Genomic DNA, 21,467 nt, shown 5'->3' with positions numbered 1-21,467 from the left:
CCTTTCGATATTTAAAAATCTATAAAGATACAATTCTTGCAGAATTAAAATTATAAAATAGAATTTTTCAGTGCAAAAGTATTAGTTTGAGACACGCCTGCACATTGTATACCTACGGGCATCATATTTCTGAATGCGCAACTGTATACAATAATCGAATTTTGACCAGTTTTATCTTTAATAATTTTTATCATTTTATTCAAAAAATCTATATTTTTGTTTTATTCAATAATATTACAAATACAGGTAATATATATTTTATACATTTTCCTCTTTCGAAGAATAAATTTATTTCATTAGACTGCTTCTCATGTTTATTGTTATTATGCTACTTTTCAAAAATGACTAGTTTTCAAGTGAAAGAAATTTAAAGATTAAAAAACAGTTAATTATAATTTTAAATATACTTTTAATACTTTTAATTAATAATTTTTGACACGCAGTTCCAAGAAACTATAGGACCTAAACTACAACTGAATTTGACCATTTACATTTTTTCATTTTATGCATTGTATTTGGCGTTAGTGCAAACTGCAAATACTTATATCTTTGATTTTGTTAGAGGCCCAAAAAATAACCTGTTCTAAATACTCAGCTTTTAGAATTCCAGAACCCAAAGCAAAGTTTAATGTTTAATAGAGTAGAGAATAGTCTATCATAGATTTAATTAATTAATTTTTTATAAATTATTGAATTGTATTACAACATAAAGCTGAAATAAAAACAGCCTACATGAAGTTCTGAACTTATTTATTAATTAAATTTATAAAAATTCAGAAATCCAGTATTTCTCGTTTGACTTTCGTAATAATTCTAGTAATTAATTAAAATTTCGACTTGAAACTAGCTTATTAAATAAATAACTACTTCATTATCAAAATAAGGAATTGCCATATGAATAAAAAATTGTTTATTTCTATTCATTGCTAAAAATTATATATAATTTCAATTTATTAATGATATATACACAAACGAAATTATTGGCTAAACTTATTTAGAAATTTAACTGTTGACTAATAATATAATCTATAATAAAGTTTTCGTTTTAGATTCCATTAGAGTAATATAATCTCGCACTAGAGTTCAATGAATGTAAGCAAGATGGCGGCTTCCACCGGCAGTTCAGGTATATGTTAACGTAGATATCAATCTTAATATAAATGATATATGTACGATTATGATTATACAATATTAAATTATTTGATATTTAATCAATAATGATATTCATTCACTATAAATAACTTTCAAAGTGTTATGAATTACATTAATCAGTCAGCCATTTGTCTTATCTTGTTTAGTGCAAATATTTGTAAAAATTATCTAATAAATTACACATTTTAAGCTATTTTAAAGCATATATAAACTTAATTATGATAAATGATTGTATGATTTTAATTTTAGTACATAAGCAATTGTCTATTGAAGTATTAAACTCAAAATTCCGATAATGGTTGTACTGTACGTGTAAGTTATTTTGAAAGGTCTCTGTCAAGACATAATCTACTATATAAACATTTTCTTATAGAGTTGTTATCGATTGACTTTTTGATTTTCATAGTTTGATTTAAAGAAAAGTTAAATGTTTTCTTGTATGGGATAAAACTATCAAAATTTCTTTAACAACCGTAATAAAAGTATCATTTCATCATTTTTAAATGATATAAAGTTACATAAAGTCTGAAGTGATTTTTGGACATTCTCAAATGACAAGATATGATATTATTTAATATCAAATGATGAAATGATTATGAATGATATCATATGTCATTTGAAACTGTCCAGAAATCATTTTGAACTTGATATCATTTCTATAATGGTTTCTGATTGGTCTCAAATGATACTGTGTGCTTTGCTAAACAGATTTTATAGAAGTCAGAAGTACGGCCATTCGTTTAAGTGTAATGGAGGAGTGTCGTGTAAAGGATGTCATTGTACGCAATGGGGAGGGAGAAGTTCAGGCATTGTCTAAGTGGACTTCTTTAGGTTGCAATTGCACCTCTCAATGACATGGTTGAGTGCTTATCAGAACTACACTATATCCATAGGAGCAAAAATATCAAAGGAACCAATGGTCTACATGTGACCCTTTATGAGATATTGTCCCCCCCAAAATCACTTTACTTCTAGGATGTGATTAGAAGTCACACTGTGTAGTTAGTCTGCTAATCTTGTTGTGTGTTTAACTGGAAGCCTGATACAGTAGTCAACCATTCTAACAATATTTATTGGTAAAGAATAAAAAAAAAGATTAATTGTTACAGTGGTCAATTATTTAAGGAATGATTTTCTGACAAGGCATTTGGCCATTCCTACCTTACCTGAATATATTTTGGCACTATGTTGCACACTATTATTAAGCTGATTCTACCACTGATATTCTAACTGCCAGTGTAAAAAGACTGTTTTTTTTTTCCCCCTGATGAGATTAGTGTTTGTGTTTCCATCTAATCCAAGTGATTATGCCACTTGTATTATATGTATAGACCACTTGACTGCTCATGGAGTACTTGATGTTATATAGTTGGGGATTGTGGTTCATTGCTACATGTTGATTGATTCAGAGCATGGAGAATAGGGAGTAATACTAGTTTAAGGTAAAAACTGTTTTTAGTGAGTAGAAGTAATACATTTATTATTTATGTTATACAGGGTGGGCCAGCGAAAACGAAATGGCAGAGTGTTCGTGTTCGTCCAAGCAAAGTGCTCGGACAGGTCGATTTTACTCTCGAGGGGACATCTTTTGCAATAAAGTTTTTGCGATTCTGAATACAACAGACAACAAAAAATTTTAAAAACTCATTTATTTTGTATTAACTAAACAAACATTTATTTCGAAAAAAATGTTTGTTTAGTTAATATTCAGAATCGCAAAAACTTTATTGCAAAAGATGTCCCCTCGAGAGTAAAATCGACCTGTCCCGAGCACTTTGCTTGGACAAACACGAACACTCTGCCGTTTCATTTTCGCTGGCCCACCCTGTATATGTGCCTATAACATAAATAATAAATGTATTACTTCTCCTCACTAAAAACAGCTTTGCTTATGCTAGCATGGTTGCTGTTATGGTGTTGCTTGTCATGTTTGCAAGCAAGGTGGCAACTGGAAAACTTTGGAGGCAAATATCTCACAGAGCCACATGTATGGGTGTGATTCCTTTGACTTTTTTGCTTGTATAGGGGTCTGCAATTTTGGAGAGGTTGGGAAATCCGTCATTCAGAGTTTCAATCTTACCTGTTTTTTTTTAGTGGTATTAGTGGCATAAAAATGTATTCTTATAAGCCTATTTCAGGGATCGCTCTGAAAAATTTAAAAACATCGCCAACCATTTTACCAATTTTAAATTTTTTTATCACTTCAAATTATTTATTGTCACTAGTTTTACATAATAATTGATGCAGGTGCTGGTAGCCTTATCAGTTTGTAGTCTGGAAAGCAAAAGTAATGTATTAAGCTGTCACTTAGAAATAAGAATCATTTTTCAATAATTTTTTAATGAATAATTCCAAATAACACATTTGATCATAACGCTTAAGCAGTATTTCATAGGTTCTGTCATATAAAAATGTTTTGCTTTAGCTGAAACATGCTTTATGATTCAATTTTACCCTGAATTTATACATTAATTTACTGTGCAACAATGCTATGGTAAAAAGTAAAAAAAAACCATGCATGACTGCTAAACTAGATAAATTTTTATAAATATACTATTACTACCATCTAAACTGTTAACCTTTCAAAAATTAATGTATTATTACTTTAGTTAGAATAAATTGATGTTTATGTTTATATATATATATATATATGTATGTATGTTGTGGACAAAGTGATTAATTGGGCATTATTCATAATGACTAAAAAGGACACACACTCTGATAAATATTGATTAATTAATTTATCAAATTGACTGGTCATTATGAATACTGCTATTACCTAGTCAGGCAAATTGAAAATAATAAGATGAGGAGTGATCATCTGACATACACTAGCCAATCAGCACTCGAGTTGCATATGCGTATCGTGTTTAGTACTGAATTTTAAATTTGATTTAAAAAAATTCCACTTATTTCATTTAGAAATATTTATTTTTTTGTGAATTATTTCAAAGTACTATTAACTAATATTCTTGCAGTAACTTTGAAGTAACTTTCATTTTTGACTCTCAAACAAACTAAGTACTAAAATTTCTTAGTACTTAGTTTGTTTGATCTTATTACTAGGAAAGAATTAAGTTTAAAAGAAATAAAATAAATTAAAGATGACAACACCAAAAGTCCAGCAATTCAGCATTCAATTGTTGGATTTTTGGTATTGTTGTTATTAATTTACAAAAGCTTATTCAGTTATATGCATGGATATAAACTCATGTTAAAGGTGTGATAGCAGATGTATATCACTATTTAATCGTTTATATGGGGCAACTCACCTAGGGCTGGCCAAGTGTGGGAGTGTTGCACTGTTCCAAGGTTGTTGTGAGGCGAGATTCTCATATAAACACAAGTTTTTAGTTGCTGCAGCATCTCAGTAGCATTGTTTGAGCCAATAATGGGCTGTAGTTCTGTTTGAGCAGGCTTTTTTGCAAGCTCTGTGGTGCACTTTTTTTTCACTACATCATCCTGGTGCTCAGCTAGGCAGCTAGCAAGTATTTGTGTTGTGGCCCCAATGTATCTTGTGTGTTCATCCCCATTATGTGATTCTCCAATGGTACAGTGTAAATTCCCAATTTTTCAAAGGTTGAGAAATTATTCCAATTGTTGCAGATATGAGTATGTGCAAATTCAGTAGCAGAGATCGGGGCAGGAGAAAGTTATGTTCCCTGAATATACAGCAAATGCATATGTAAAGGGGTGCAAGGTATGGTAATGGCGGTTGAACTACTGACATCCCCTCTTGTTATGTAGTGTTGTGCTTGGAAATAGAGATTCCTTGATCATGTTATGCACATATATGAGCATGTATGTAACATGAATGTGAAAAACCAACTGTGTGTACTGCCAAACTAATGGTGTTTAACTCAAATGTTTACAAGTACTGTACTTGTATTGATGATAACAAGAACATTCTTCTAATGAGGGCAGTGATAGCAGCGTCAACATATTGCAAAGGTTGGAAAATGTCTGCCAGGATGATATGAGGTATCTCATAAAATTCATGGTAAACCAAAAATAGTAGCTCTTCAGGGGATCTATGTATGTGCAAATCCAAGAATGTTATTGCCACATCAATTTCTTCCTCCCAATTGAAGTTAATAGAGGAGTATACACTGGACATTTGTTGTTTGAAGCTAAGAAACATCTTGTTTATGTCCTCCCACACTATGAGAATATCATCAATATAACACAAGTATAACTGTGTAGTGGATGGCAAGTAGGGAATTGAATGTTCTGTGTTTGATTTCTCTCATGATCAGTTCCACTAGAACAGCAGATAAAGGGAAACCTATGGGAACTCTGTTTCTGTAAATAAATTTTCTGATTGAAACAAAAATAGTTGTATATTGTGATGAAGATCAGCACAACATGTATATCCAGCATCTGTTGGGCACTAAAGCACTTCTTGAGGAGTAGAGTTGACAAGCATTACGGTGAAGCCATAACGCTTTTCAACTCTCTATTTCTCAACACTGTACTCAGTGAGTTTTCCTACCTTTTATCTGATATTTGGCATGAGGATCAAGCTGAATTATGTCTAAACAAGCAGTTCTTAAATTTTTATAGATTGGAAAGGTGTTCTTAATTAATATACTGAAGACTTATTTTAAGATTTATTTATATCTCACTAACCTTATGAAGCTTTGCAAAATTTAACTTATCACAAACATTTTCGGTTCCCTTAGGACCTTCTTCAGGTGGAATTTTAGTAGAGAAAATCTTTTCATTCTAATTTCCGTTTCGGATATGTTCCAAAAAAAAAAAAAATTGAAACACATCTGAAACGGAAATTAGAATGAAAAGATTTTCTCTACTAAAATTCCACCTGAAGAAGGTCCTAAGGGAACCGACAACGTTTGTGATATGTTAAATTTTGCAAAGCTTCATAAGGTTAGTGAGATATATTTATCAATGATTTGTTTTTAAGATGGATTTTATTAAGATTTATTTTTAATACAGGAACTAAACAATTTCAAATTTCTTTCTTCAAGCTCATATTTTTAAAATTACTAAAATAATCCAGTTCAAGTTTAAATTGTTTGAACATTTAGTAATTTAAAATTGGAACCTAAGGAAGCAGATAAACTTTTAACAGTACAGTAAAGTCCTGTACAACATCGGGATACCTTATGCATTATATGAAATTGCGTTATCGAAACATGCATTATCACACAATTCATGCGAGTTTAAACCTAGGCCTAAAAGTTGGAAAAAAAAAAATGTATACCTCTGAATGACAAAATTTGAATTTTGTATATGTACTAGTTGCATGTTGTATGGGAGTTTACTGTATCTTTTTCTGAAGGTATAACCTGGAAGCATAGAATTTCTATTTTTTTGGCTAATTGGCTTTAGGTTGGAAAATTCTAGCCAAATTAATAATGCAACAGTTAAATTTCTTTACATCGTAAATGTTTGTCTAGTCATTCTTTATTATGTATAGGAAAAAGCATACTATCTGAAGTATATTAATGCTAAAACAGGTTTTTAAGGCATCTAACAGATCCTTTTTTATTTCAGAATTAAACATTTTTCAGGATACTATGTCATCTTTAGATTCCACTGTTGTAGATTGGATCAAGAATTCTACAATAGCTTTTTTCAGTTGTTTTTGATTTAAAATATGTAAAATTACATTCAAAATATGGAGAGGCTCAACTAAATGGATTACCTAAAATTAGCAATATAAGTTTTCTAAGATTAAAAATAAAATAAAGATAAAATAACAAAAATAAAATGCTGCAAGAGTACATATTAAAACCACAGGTGTGAAAACAAACATTTCTGTTTGAATTTAACATCTTTTTAATTAATACTGTTGATCAATTCAGGTCAAATGGCATCAGATTCTATATACAGGTATACCTCATCTTATGTTGGTAATTGGTTCCAGGAGAGGCGACATAAATCGAAAAACGACGTAAGTCGAATTTACTTGTGTAGTTACAATGTAAGTCGAAACTACGGTGGAAAGTACCAATAATGAGCACTTAAAGACCGTTAAATAAGACGACAACACAGAAACACAGATGTTTTCATGTTTCGTTCTCTAGGAGTTATGATGATTATATTAACATTTACTGTAAACGTACATATTTTAATATGGTTTTATGTGCTTTTAACGCTTTTCTAGTGATATTACGACTTCAATATTTGTGGCAGATGGATGTAAAGTCGAATAAAATGACTTAAACTTGATTTTTATTTTTCCATATACTTTTTTGACAAACGACGTAACTCGAGGTATACCTGTACTGCGAGGAGAACATTTTTTGCAAAGAAATTAATCAGTCCATTATTTGGTAAATTTCTCAAGTTGTTCCATCCATTGTTTAATTTATGAGCCATATCCACAGGTTGAAGGAATTGTTTTCTTTTCTCTAGTTTAAGATGGGTAAGTTGCATGGAGATCACTAACTCTTCTGAAATTCTAATGATGTATTTTGCATCAGGTATCCTGTTACCAGATGCAAAACATCTCCCCATCAATCTGCTGCTGCCAATGTTGGTTTCATGTCAGTGCACTCTTCCAGCAATGAAATTGGTCTTCTAAATACAAAATGCAAATAAGCTTTATGCCTCTAAACAATTAATTTAATAATTATCCTAGTTAATCAGTTGGTAGAGATATGAGGCTTATCAAACTGCAATGGAGCCAAGTAATTGAGATCACATTGAGAAAAGACTTTTAATTGTGGAATGCATTTTGGTTCTCAATAGATCCTCCTCAGCCACAACTATATAAATACAGATACCTACAACAGTTGTAAAAAAAAAACCCACATTTAACTTAATATTTACATAAAAACTTTATAAAGGGAAAAAACAAACTTACAATATTTAACATAATTGTAACTGATTACATGGTTATACTGTAATTGTTTATACTTCCATGTGATTACAATTTCTACTCAGTCAGACAGACAATTCCTCTTGTGCCACTGTGTTAAGTGGGTCTGTAGTATTGGTTAACAGCAATTCCCCACGATAAAAATTGGTAGCCAGGATTAACTCACTTTCCTTCTCAAATTGTCATTAATTCTATAATTGTCATCACCATTCATAACTTTAAAATGTTCATAATATTGTCTTTCAATAGGTTTTATTTCTGTTTTTAATATTTTTATTGTTTCTTTTATGATTTCACATCCTTTGGAATTGCAATGCCTAGCTACTACTGAACTATCATAATTATATTTAATTGCTCTCACATGTTCACCAATATGTACGTACATCTAATGGATGGCCAGTTTCACTAATATATTTGACTGGGTTTACAACTGCAATTAAGCATATATACTATGTACTGTTTTTTAAAAATATTATTATTTACTATTGTTGGTTACATAATTCATTGCCTATTGACTGTTTTAATTCTGAGCTAACAATGATGTCATTAATATATCTCTTATATGCAATTATCTTGGAGGAACGATGGTAGAATTTTATGTTCCAAGCTGCATATCACTAATTTGCATAGGTTACCTGATAGGTGTCTGCCCATAGGTACTCACCATTTCTGTTGTAAATTTTGTCATTATATTTAAAACAAGAAGTGTAACATAGCATGTGTGCTAATTCTAAAATTTGATGGTGGTGTGCAGGGCTTTTAACCACTCAGAATAACCAATCCCTTAAGGCACAGAAGCAAGGCTCTAATTTAATAGATGGGTATAAGGATACAAAATCTAAAACAGTAATGTGTTCGTTATTCATTAATGCAATGTTTTGTAATTCTACAACCAGATCTTGCATGTTTTGAATTGTAAATTTATAATTTCTTGAATGTGTTGTTAGTAGATGGTATACCTCATTTTCTAAATGTTTGGTGGATGATCTGGATTTTTTGACTATTGGTCTTAACAAGGTATCCAGTTTATGCGTTTTGGCAAAGGTTTTGGCTGGGAGTATCAGGTGAATGTACCACCACCCTATTTAAATTTAATTTTTTCTGGCAAGGGGGAACATGTGAATTTGATAACCTGTGCTTATAAGTTGTTTATGTATCCTTCATTGATTAGTTCACATTTCGTGTTGATGATGTATTGGTTCAACGTCCTTTTGTATGTAGCCTTTTTTAATAACACTAATGCTCTATTCTTATCAGCTTTTAAAACCATGCTGTCATTGTCTGTCAACCACTTCTTACTTCTGTAGAGATTTTTCCAGAAAAGTGTGTCTTGTTGATCACTCCTTAAGTTTCTGGTTGTAAATGCACTTTCCACTGGTAGAATTCTTTGTAGCTTTCTTTCATGCCAGAAATAAGCTTTTTTATATTTGATATCGTAAGTTTGGACTTGAGTGCTGAGTATCCTGGAACATACGTGGGACTTGGTTTTATGGTATTGATGAGAAAATCTGGAGGAGGGATACCATCCCACAAATTAAAGGCATATCAGCGATCCCTTTTGTGTTCTTTTTATGCTTCGTGTAGATCCATCTCATCTTTTTGCCATATATATTCCATAGGGTGTTTGATACTCTGTCTTGTATGCTGGTAACGTATCTGTTGACCTTGTACAGTATATTTGGGTCCTTCTCAAATAAGTGGTTTTCATAATTAATCAGTCTGTTGAGCTTGAAGTACAGTAAGACCCTGCTTAACATGGGGAATACATTCCTAGATGACATGGCACTAAATGAAACAGCGTTAAACAAGGTCATTTTAATACCGAGTAAATACTTAAGTACTTACCGAGTTATATTTACTTTTAATATCGAGTAAATAGGGAAGGGAAACACGCAACCAAAAATAAACAGATTATACTTTAAGTTATATCATTATGCAAATTAATATAAAAATATGTTACATAACATACAAACAACACTTTCCAGAACCTGTTGTTTACATCCCCGGTGTTCCTTGATGTATGTAGATATTTATAACATACAAACATATGCACACAGAAATGTAAAGTTCATTTTTTGTGATGGAGATCCTGGCTCTTCTGAAATTCTTGGTTTTTGCAGTAAAGTTGTGTAGTTTCATTTGTTGCTTTCTTTTTATTTCCTTAAGGAAATGTCAGTAGCAAGAGATTGCATCCAAAATGCCTCATCTTGCTTTTGCACTCTTCAAAATCTGGATCATTCGTCAGTTTGATCAATGATTTTGGTTATTGTTACCAAACTTGTACTAAGGAAATCTGTAGAGAAATTTTTTGGGTTCTTCATTTTCAGAATCACAGTTCTACATGAATTCTTTGTTCTGCCAGTTCTTGAAGGTCGTCGTTGGTAAGGATCTCATCAGAAACCTGTGGTAACTCAACATCCTGCTTGTCTACATTGCCTAGTCCTGCTTTATTGATTAGGTTGGCAATTTGGTCAACCTAATGAAACAGCATTAGGCTCTTCTCATTGAGAATTCTTGGATACCTCCAGCCATAACTTCTTCCACATTCCATTCATGCATTTATCAGTTAATTTTTGCCAAACAAAGTCAATATTTTCTATGGCATCATGATGTTATATTTTTCCCAAAATTGCACAAAACAAACATAGATTTAAGGAAAGTACAGCCCTACGATGAATTGCTGCCACCTTTTGTTGATTGGTTCATGTTCAGGAATAATTGTATTATATACGAATCAGTGAAATGCTGCAATAATTTGAATCAGTGTAAATTTTGAGCTTTTTTTAGGCTTTGAGCAGACTGAATTATATTGAATCAGCATTAGTTGAGGAAGTACTAAATGAGGTCTTACTGTACATCATTTGTCTAGTTGTTCTAATGGCTTTCCTTAGGCATAACAATCGTAATTTTGGAAGGAGGGATTCACATTTTGTTGGTAGATGTATACAGAAAATAGACATAGGGAAAACTTTGTACCTTTGGCATTCTAATAAGTTGAGTTTAGCCCTGACTCTCGTTAGAGCCAGCACTAATCTTCTATATATCTTAGCCGGCATTGCTTACAGAGCTGTAAATCTTCTTACAGCTGGTTATATATTAGTAAATAACACCAATTAAACCTTCAAAAATATACCAGCAAATATACTTTAATATAAATATGCTATGACAATTGCTTTCGATCTTAATAGGATCTGCTTTAGGTCAAAATGTTTGATAGAATTAGAATTCTAAAAAAGCAATTTTAAAATTACTGGATCAATTAAATATTAGAACAAGTATAAAAATCACATCTATGTGTTAACATTAACACTAAAAATTAACATAAAAATTTAACAAATATATTTGTTACAAATCTTAACGGAAGTAATTGCTTTTTATTTCTTAATGTTGTTGGGATTGTCAAAAAAGAACCACCAAGCATGTGATGTTTGCCTCCTTCGTAAAATTGATACATTCCACCTTTAGTTTGGCTTTACAAATTTCCAGAGCTTCCAAAATTTTAATCTGATCGATGTGAAAGGTGCGTCTAATGAGACTGGCCTGAAGTAGTTTAGCTTCCACACCAGTTTCACAAGCATATATTGCTGGGTGGTGGTACACCATCTGCTAATAATACATTCAAGAAATTATAAATTTACAATTGAAAACGTGCAAGATCTGGTTGTAGAATTACAAAACATTGCATTAACGAATAACAAACACATCACTGTTTTAGATTTTGTATCCTTAAACCCATATATTAAATTAGAGCCTTGCTTCTGTGCCTTAAGGGATTGGTTATTCCGGGTGGTTAAAAGTCCTGCACACCACCATCGAATTTTAGAATTAGTGCACATGCTATGTTACACTTCTTGTTTTAAATATGATAACAAAATTTACTTACAACAGAAATAGTGAGTACCTATGGGCAGACCCCTATCAGGTGACCTATGCGAATTAGTGATATGCAGCTTGGAACATTAAGTTCTACCATTGTTCTCCCTGAGATAATCGCATATAAGAGATATATTGATGACATCTTAATCATTTGGAGATCTAAGCTGGATATTAACAACTTCTAACAATGATGCCAAACATTTTCATAATTTTAATTATTTTAAATTTTACAGCAGTATATTTTGGGAGAAAGTTAAAAAGAAAGCCATAAATATTAAGTTCAATTTTAAACTTTTATTTTAATCAAATTTTATTTTAATATTTAATAAATTTGGAGAAAAATTTACTTTTATAAAAATAATTAAAATTTATTATATAATAATTAAGAAAGACTGTAAATGTAGTAAAAGTTTGAATTAATGAACTCTACTATGGGACCAAAGAATTTGGTTCATAGTAATGAAAGTATGTTTTATTATGATTACTTGTTATTACAGACTTGTCTGTTATGTCAAAGTCCATTACTATACAGTAGAATAATGTTAGAACAGATCTCAATAATGGATCTGGAGAAAATGTCTAAAGTTTGTGGATTTTTTCTCCAGGTCCAGATGCCAAATCAATATATATTTATCTTGTTTCAGCAGATCTGTTACTGTGAATATAAAGGATTCTACCGCAATATTGAATTGTTCAGTACTCTATCAGTACAGTAGAGCATCGATAAGTGGAACCAATTGGGGACTGGGGTCCTTCCAGTTAATGATTTGTTCCAGTTTCCGACTTTGTACGAAAAAATACATTAACCTGTCTGATGTTCAAATTTTTCTCCGTTGCGTATCGCTTCCTGTTGAATTTTTCTCCGTTGCGTGTCGCTTCGTGTTGAATTTTCGTCGATTTTAAGCCTAACGAAAATTTTATAATAATCATCGAGGCTATCGTATCGTTAAAAATTATTTCTGCATTTTGTACAAACAAAATAAATATATTAAAGAATATAAAAAACATGAAAATCATACTTTAGAAGTAAATTTAGTATCAAAAACATTCGATTCAGCACGACACAGTCCGACTGAAAATCGTTCCACTTTCCGGCCATTCCACTTACCGACATTCCACTTATCGACGCTCTACTGTATTGTGGGCAAAAGTCAATTACTATCAGTAATTGATAAAATTTCAGTTGTAAAATATTTAAACCAGATTTTTTTTATTAAACTTCTAAAAATAATATATCTATCTATCAGTAAATCTAAAATATGAATCTAAAGATTTTAGTTTTCTTTTATGATCACGGTTTTGCTTTATGCAAATTCAAGACTCATTGCTCATAGAAAAAATGAAATCAAAATGGAATAAAACTGGTTGATCATAAAACAAAACAAAAACTAGATATATTGTGAAAATCTACATCAAAAAATCATTAAAAATGAATTCTATATTTATTTATTTTTTTGCAAATAAAGTAAGTAAAATAACAACTATGACAAAATAAATGAAACAATGATTACAACAAAAGAAAATGGCAACTAAAACGTCCATAATAACAGGCCAGTGATCTTGCATGACCTGAAATAATAGTTCATAGTAGTGGAGTACAGTGAATGTGTTTTCTTATAATTTTCCTATACTTTTGGCTGGATTGACGTCAGCTGTCTATAATAATGCAAGGTCAGAAATATAAAACTTTTACTGTTACTACACAATTATATATAGTGTAATTGTTATCCAAAAATACTGTAAAACAAATTCTCAGACTTTTTTAAAATTATACATAGCAGAATATATAGAAGTGTTTAGTAATTTCATTGTATTTTTTAAAATTTATGCTGACAGTAGAGGTCATGCCTGATAACAGATTTGGTGAGATTTTGCCACAAAGTAGATCATATTGAAAGATGATCATATGGCACTGGCCACACTTTCATGAGAATGTACCATTTGAATTTTATGAAATTCATTAGTTTAAATAGTAGAAATTTGATCTCCATTAGCAGAACTAGATTGCATAGTAAAAATGGTCATAAATAATAAGCTAATGAATTGTGGATTGTTTTGTACGATTCTTTTTTACTTTTTATTTCTTTCTCTTTTCAGTTTTCATTAATAAAAAACTTAAGATTAAAATTAAAATCTTGTGTGCTAATTTTTCTGAATTGTTTATCATCATATTTTGTAAAATTGGAATGTCATTTTCTAGTGGAAGGATGGCCAGTGCCACATATTTTAAAAGCATATGGTTATCTTTTGATGTAATCTGTTTTGTGATAAAATCTCAGTCAAATGTTTCCCATCTGGTGTGACCTCTCCTTGTATGAGTATGAGGTATAAATGTTTAGGTTTCACTTGTGTAAGGAACTGTGGAATGGTCCACTTAAGTCAAGGACTGTCTCTTTTATTATAGAAGAAAATGTTAAATTGATTTAGATTAAGCATTAACTGCTACCTTTAAGGATATTTTGAATAATAAAATTTTACATTTTTTGTTGAAATAATTTCTTCCATAAATAATGAATAAATTAATCACAAACCTGACGATAAAAATGAAACTTTATGGGTATGAGATCTTTTACTTATTTAAATACTGGTTTATTACAAGCTTCATTTATATTTATTTAATTTATAATTATGACATAAAATTCTATGCATTGTCAACTATTTAATATAACTTACATTTAATCTTAAATGCTTAAAAAGATTCATTGTACTAATTCTTTGGGTATATTGGTTCATTATAGACTTTCAGGATGTAAGTGCTTAAAAATTTTTTCAGATTCCTTAAATGTCCTTAAAATGTACTTAATTTCTAAGGGAGAAAAGAAATGGGAACAATGTAAATATGCTCAATATTGTACTATTACATCAATAATAAATAAATACTAACATTTGAAATACTATTTAAACAAGTTTTAGCATATGATAAACCAAGTTCATTTATAACAAATTAAACTTTTCTGAATAAGTTTATGACAACATTTATAGTTTTTATTATTATTTATAATTTTTTCCTTTTAATTTTGAAAAAAAATTTTTACTAGCAAAACTATTAACTTTATTAACTGTACATTTTCGATGACTTAGATTTTTTCAATTTTATTATTAGGTGTAGTCATTCCAAGAAATTTTCGTCTCTTAGAAGAACTAGAACAAGGGCAAAAAGGAGTTGGAGATGGAACAATTAGTTGGGGCTTGGAAGATGACAGTGATATGACTCTTACTCATTGGACAGGCATGATTATTGGTCCTCCTAGAGTAAGCATTGGTTTTGTAATAGTAAATTCTATTATTCTGTTTAATTCATTCTTGTTATATTATATATATGAAAAAATTATTAAAATCAAAATTAATTTGAAAAAAAATTATTTGAACTAAATACAGTAGAGCATCGATTATCCGACTTTATTGGAGACTGGGGTTGGTCGGATAACTGAAAAGTCGGATAACCGAAAAGTATGAAAAAATACGTTATTAGTACAGTAGAGAGTTGTTAATCGGAATCAATTGGGGACTGGGGTTGTTCAGATTAGTGATTTGTTTGGATTACCGATTATGTACAAAAAAATATATTAACCTGTTCGATGTTCAAATTTTTCTCCATTGTGTGTCACTTCATGTTGAATTTTCGTCTATTTTAAGCCTAACGAAAATTTTTATAATAATAATCGAGGCTATCGTATCATTAAAAATTATTTCTTCATTTTGTACAAACAAAATAAATATATTGAAGAATATAAAAACATGAAAATTATACTTTAGAAGTAAATTTAGTATCAAAAACGTTCGATTCAGCACGACACAGTCTGACTAAAAATCGTTCCGATTATTGGGGTTCAGATTAACGACTCTCTACTGTATAGTGTATTAGGCCTGGTTTAAATACTAGCCTCCCTTTCATGGTCGAGCCAGTGCTGCCAGCTAAAACATGCAAAAATTTAACAAAAATAGTATTAAAGTAGCCAAGACATAACCAAATATTGTAGCGCCACATCACTAGTGGACATTTGAATTTGTGACTAGAACGTGGTCGGTTAATCGGGGGTCGGATAATTGGTGCTCTACTGTAATATACAAATACAAACATCTTCTGAAACCTGATTCATTACTATAAAGCTTTATAAAGCTACACCATTTTCTTCTTATTCTAAAATTATTTAGTTAAATTATAATTATTAAATTTAATACGAGATGGCACCTAATGCCTCCCTCTAGGGACAAATTAATCAGTAATTCAAATTATTATTGCCAGAATATAGCCTGATATTATACAGCAGTTGGTGTGGCTGTGTAATGTACAAACACAAAGTTTATAACATTTTTAAAATTTTTATATTGGTTTATAAAAATTCTAGCAATTTAAACCATAGAAAAAACACATTAGTTAAGTGTAAGTTATATAACAAAATTATCCAAAATAAAAAAATAATAATTGTTGGGTGACAGATTTTAATTGACAGTCTCAATAATCAAAGAGTATTTATTAACAGTATTAGACTAGTTTTCCAAAAGTTACAAATTCAAATTTTACATTCTGCAGTTACTTATTTTTAATGATTTGGCAATATAATGTATAAAGTTTATCATTATTTTTGAGGGAATCATCAAAAAATCATGGAAGAATGTTTTAATGTAAGTAATAAATATTTTCTGCTTGCCATTATATCACTGATTTATTGAATTTGATTTGATTTATTTAAGTGAAATTGCATAGAAAAATATAGTGCATATTCACACAAAAAATAGATGTGTATGTTTATAAGTAATCTGTAAATATTCAGATATAATTTGATAATAATACAAGAACTGTATAACTTAGGAAGTTGCAAATATCATATTTATTTAACGCTTTTATTCTTTTTTGCGAACCAAGTTCAGTTGACTTTTTTGGCTATTATCATCTCAATTTGATTTTGAAATAATTATAACGAAGTTAATTTATAACTCCTTATTTGCATATTCAAGATTAAAATATTTTAATCAACTATATGTAGAAATAAGAAGTTACATAAATATTTAACTGCAAACATTTTTGGTATAAATTAAGCCAATATACATCACAGAATAAAATAGAGAAGAGAACATTTTGATTTTAAACTTCAGACAGAACAGAATTTAATGTTGAGTAGAATAGAACAATTATTACAATTAAACAACAATTAAAGCAATTATTTCTAAAATTATTTTTTTATTTTATAAAAAAGAAATAATGAAATGTTTGTTGTGATCAAGGAATTTTTTAATATCAGTATGAAATTAGTATACAATATAAACACCTCTATTTACAGGGTGTTTCATGATCCCCACCAGCAAACCACATAGCTGATTTCAGAGACAGAGTTTACGTTAAGTGACGTTTAACAGCCAAATAGCATCTAGATGTTGGCTGACTGAACTGCAGTTTAAAATGCATTTCAAAGATGACGTTCATCTATTTCTGAATATCATCTAAACAAATCTCAACAAAACATTAGTTGTTACTTTCTTTGGCATTACTCTCTTCTTTTAGTTGTTGTTCAGCTAATTGAGTTATTCATTGTACATAAAGTTTATAACATTTAAAAATTTTTATATTTGTTTATAAAAATTCTAGCAATTTAAACCATGTCAGAAAAAACACTGATAAGGTTGCCAGCTATCTTCTGAAAGCTTCTGACAGCATAAAATCTTAAAGCTGTCAACAACCATAGTTTGGCAGTTAATGACAATCTTTTTCCATTTCAATGTTTAATTTCATTTCCAATATAATGTAAAATATGAACAAATCCAGATTTAGAAAATTTATACTGAATTTGTCTTTGGAATAAATTTTTAAGGAATTATTCTGATCTTGTATTACTCTCCTTCATAATTGTCGAGGTTAATAATTTAAAATATTTTATTATTATTATTTTTATTTCTATAAAAAGGTTTTTGCAATTATTAAAATTATCTTGTTTGCTTAACAGAACATTCTGATGAGGATTTTAACAATAATAAACCTGAAGTGCATTAATGTTTTGTAGCTGACATGATACTTGAATTATAAATAAAACCATCTGGTTTAATTGTATTCTTAAGTCTTCACTCATTTGAATATCAGAATTGGAACATTTAAAACAAATTTAAGGTATTACATACAAGGTAAAACAAATTATATTTTTTTTCTGATCCAAGCAATTAATTAATGAATAATTTTGTTGATTCCACCCATTTACAACATTTATCAAAGAAATGATATCCATTTTATGTAAACTTTACCAAGAACAAAACAATTTGACAACCTCCACTCAAATTAAAACGCCATCTAAACCTGCTGTCGAGTAAGTCTAGAAAGTAGATCAAATTACTGGTTTCTAAATGCTGTCTAAATTGTGGCAAGCAAGCAATGTCGTCTCTGCAATGAAATTTTTCTCAACCACTGTCTAGATCAGCGGTTCCCAACCAGTTGGTCCACAAGAGCTAAAATATGGTCCGCAAAAGATTTAAAACTTTTATTCATTTTAAATTATTATTCCCACATTGATACAAACTGAATTTAATTTTTACTAAAAATGTTATGTTTTCTATTATAATAGTACTGTTAAAGCATGTTACTTTTGAGTCTAACGATTACTTATGTTAACAGTTTTGATTAAAGTTTATTTTTAGATTGACACAGTTTATTTTTCTTAAACCTTGTGGTCCCTGCTAACAACAATGAAATCAAAGTGGTCCCTGGTCAAAAAAAGGTTGGGAACCGCTGGTCTAGATGATCTCTAAACTGTCATTGGTGTCTACCACTTTAACTACCACCCAACATACCCATGGCTGTACTAATTAATTAATGGGCTATCCAACTTCCCATTGTCACTATAACCAATGTAATTTCACTCAAGGTCAAATTTTCATAAGATGTTGTTTTACATTCTAATGACAGCATCTCGCAAACATCTATAAAGTTTGCTCTGACTGTTGGTCATCGTGAGGCTCATGAAGTGAATTGATGGCTGGCAGTCATAGGTTTTTTTCATAAAAAACTATTTTACATTTAATAGTGTTTTTTAATAGTAATTAGTTAAGAAAAGAAGAAGAAACATATTTAAGACTAGTTTAATTCTTTTATTTCATTAAAGTAAGTAATATTGCAAAAGAAAATATATCAAGTATGTAATTCAACCCCCCCCCTTATTGTTTACTACATCACATGTGTACTTTAACCTGCAAATGTCCTGACACATGCTTTAAAAACATGTAATTAGATGTGCAGATGTAATTGCAACAGATTATAAAATAAATAGGGCCTTTTTCTCTCTAAGGACATCTAATGTCCGTTAGATGTTCTTTTGTTTTTTTTTCTTAACTTCACTCTACTAACTGTTATATAACCACCCTTCTATTTAAAATTATAATAAAATATTAAATATCCAATTTTTTCATTGAGGTCCCTAAATAAACAAAGTATCATATTACAGGCAGCAATTAACATGCTAAACATTGACTCTGCAATCAGTCCAGAGAAGTAGTAGATCTTACCAAGGAAAATGGTTTATAATGAGTAACTTGTCCTCTGAAGATTCCAGAAGGAGATAGATATCTTTCTACCAAGTTGGATTGTGTCAGATTTGGTAAAAAGCAATATTTATTTGCACAGTCAATCTTTCCTGATGTCAAGTCCTTGACACGTCATAAAAGAAAAAAGTTAAGAGGCGTTAGGTTGAGCAATTGCACCAGCTACACAACAGGTTCTTCCCTTCCTGTCCACTTCTCTAAAGATGTTGTTCAGATGTTCTCATACAATGCTGAAATGTGACAGGGCATCATTGTGCTGGAACAGCATGTCTCTGGGCATGACAAGGAGAACGTTGTCTATGAGCTTTAGAAATAGGTTTTGCATGAAGTCAAGGTATAATGTCCAAATGTGACAACAAGATGACAAGTCCCAGCAGATGATTACAGACAGTACTGCTGTCAGTAGCAAATACTTTGTATCAGCAAAAATTGTCACAATTTGAGTTTTGTTAAAAGCAACCTCTATATATTTGTTTTACTAAGTTTTGTGGAAAAACTACCAAAAATCAAGTCAAACAGGTAGGAAATTGTTAAAATGTGATCATTGTATGTACAAAATTTTGCAGTTGTACTCAGTAAGAATTTCGTATCTGATTTTTACTTAATAAAAATATGGTATTTTTACATTACTGAATGTCAGATACAATTATTTTGTTAAGTACATTTCTAGATATGACTTTTCTTTAAGTAGGACTGGACTTTCATCATCAACTGGAGCTGTCACTAAAGAAGCCAAAAACAAAATACAACTTTAATGATTTTTCAAATATTTTTAAAATGTCTAATTCAAGATATTATAGTTAAAGAAATGATCGTTTTGCATTGTGTACATAGAAGCTAAAAAAAAATCAGACAAATGGCCATATCTTTCAGATATTCGTGAAATAAAAGCCTTTAAATCTAAAGCACAGTATATTTTGCACTATAAAACAATAAAGAAGAAACTTTTGAATTAGACTTTTTGCATACTAGTAAAATCAAAAATGGAATTTTCTTGCTACTTGCTCATGACTATCTTCTTGGTATACCAGAATCTAAAACTCTACCAGTAGTTGGGCTCTACTTGGGCTCTACTGGTAGAGCCCATAAAAGGTAAACTCTATCAGTGTTTACTTTTTATGGGCTCTTTCCCACCTATCTGAAAATTTGAAAATATCCAATATCACAGGGACTTTTGAAGAATTTACATAGGTATAGGTGCAGAGAGTCTACAAAAGAAGGTGGACTCTGACAGTATTGATTGTGTTCCAGTGCTTGTGAATGGACATTTAGAAGATTTTTTTTTTGTATTAGTTTTCAATATTGTATATTTTTACGTTTTTAAATGGCTTAAAACTATTTTTTAACATAACCTCCATTGACATCCAAGCATTTTTAATATTGGGAGATGAGCTTGGCAATTTCCTTGTTGAAGAATTCTACTGCCTGTTCTTTGAACCACTTGGTGACAGTCTCATTGGTGTTGTCATCAATTTGCAAATGTTTTCTGCTTGAGACTTCAGGAAAAGATGAAAGTGAGAAGGTGCCAGGTCCTGACTATACAGTGGATGATTCAGCACCTTCCACTGAAACTTTTGCAACTATTTTGCTGTGTTTTGAGCAGTGTGAGGACATGCATTATCATGGGTTATACCAATAGTTCTGTACAACATACCATAACTTTGTAAAGGTTTTACTGTACTTTTCACATTGATGGTTTCTCCTCAAGGCAAATAATCAGAATGCCTCTCTGGTTCCATAAAACTTTTGACATGACTTTTGTGGTTAAAGGTGCCTGTTTGAACTTTTTGGGTTTGGTTGGAGAATGTGAGTGGTCTCATTCAAGAGACTGACACTGACACTTATTCTCAGGTATATAGTGAGATATCTACATCTCAACTCTTGTCACTACATGATTGAGAATTCATCCCCTTCAATGTGGTAATGATAAGAAATCCCCAAGAAGCAGCCATTCTCTTTTGTGTTCTGATGTCAATGTTCTTAAGACACACATCACTCAAATCTTTTTGTATTGAAGATTTGAGGTTCTTGTAATTCTTGACAAATACATATTGAAATAATGCATTTA

The 21,467-nt window shown here is 30.5% G+C and overlaps 1 protein-coding gene across 1 annotated transcript in view; it reads left to right on the top strand.

The window, feature by feature from the left end:
• Positions 1–1,042: 1,042 nt before the first annotated feature.
• Positions 1,043–21,467, top strand: part of Uev1A (Ubiquitin-conjugating enzyme variant 1A) — a 34,167-nt gene continuing 13,742 nt past the window's right edge. The window contains exons 1-2 of the mRNA XM_067277661.1: positions 1,043–1,126; positions 14,979–15,127. Of these exons, the coding sequence (XP_067133762.1) occupies positions 1,087–1,126; positions 14,979–15,127 (189 nt within the window). The 5' untranslated portion in view covers positions 1,043–1,086. The remainder of the gene's footprint in view (positions 1,127–14,978; positions 15,128–21,467) is intronic.

Source organism: Centruroides vittatus, unplaced genomic scaffold (genome assembly GCF_030686945.1).
Source record: "Centruroides vittatus isolate TY-2023 unplaced genomic scaffold, ASM3068694v2 contig_753, whole genome shotgun sequence".
Classification (NCBI taxonomy): Eukaryota; Metazoa; Arthropoda; class Arachnida; order Scorpiones; family Buthidae; genus Centruroides; species Centruroides vittatus.
The sequence above is the reverse complement of the archived record's forward strand: the minus strand, read 5'-3'. Positions and strand labels throughout refer to the sequence as shown.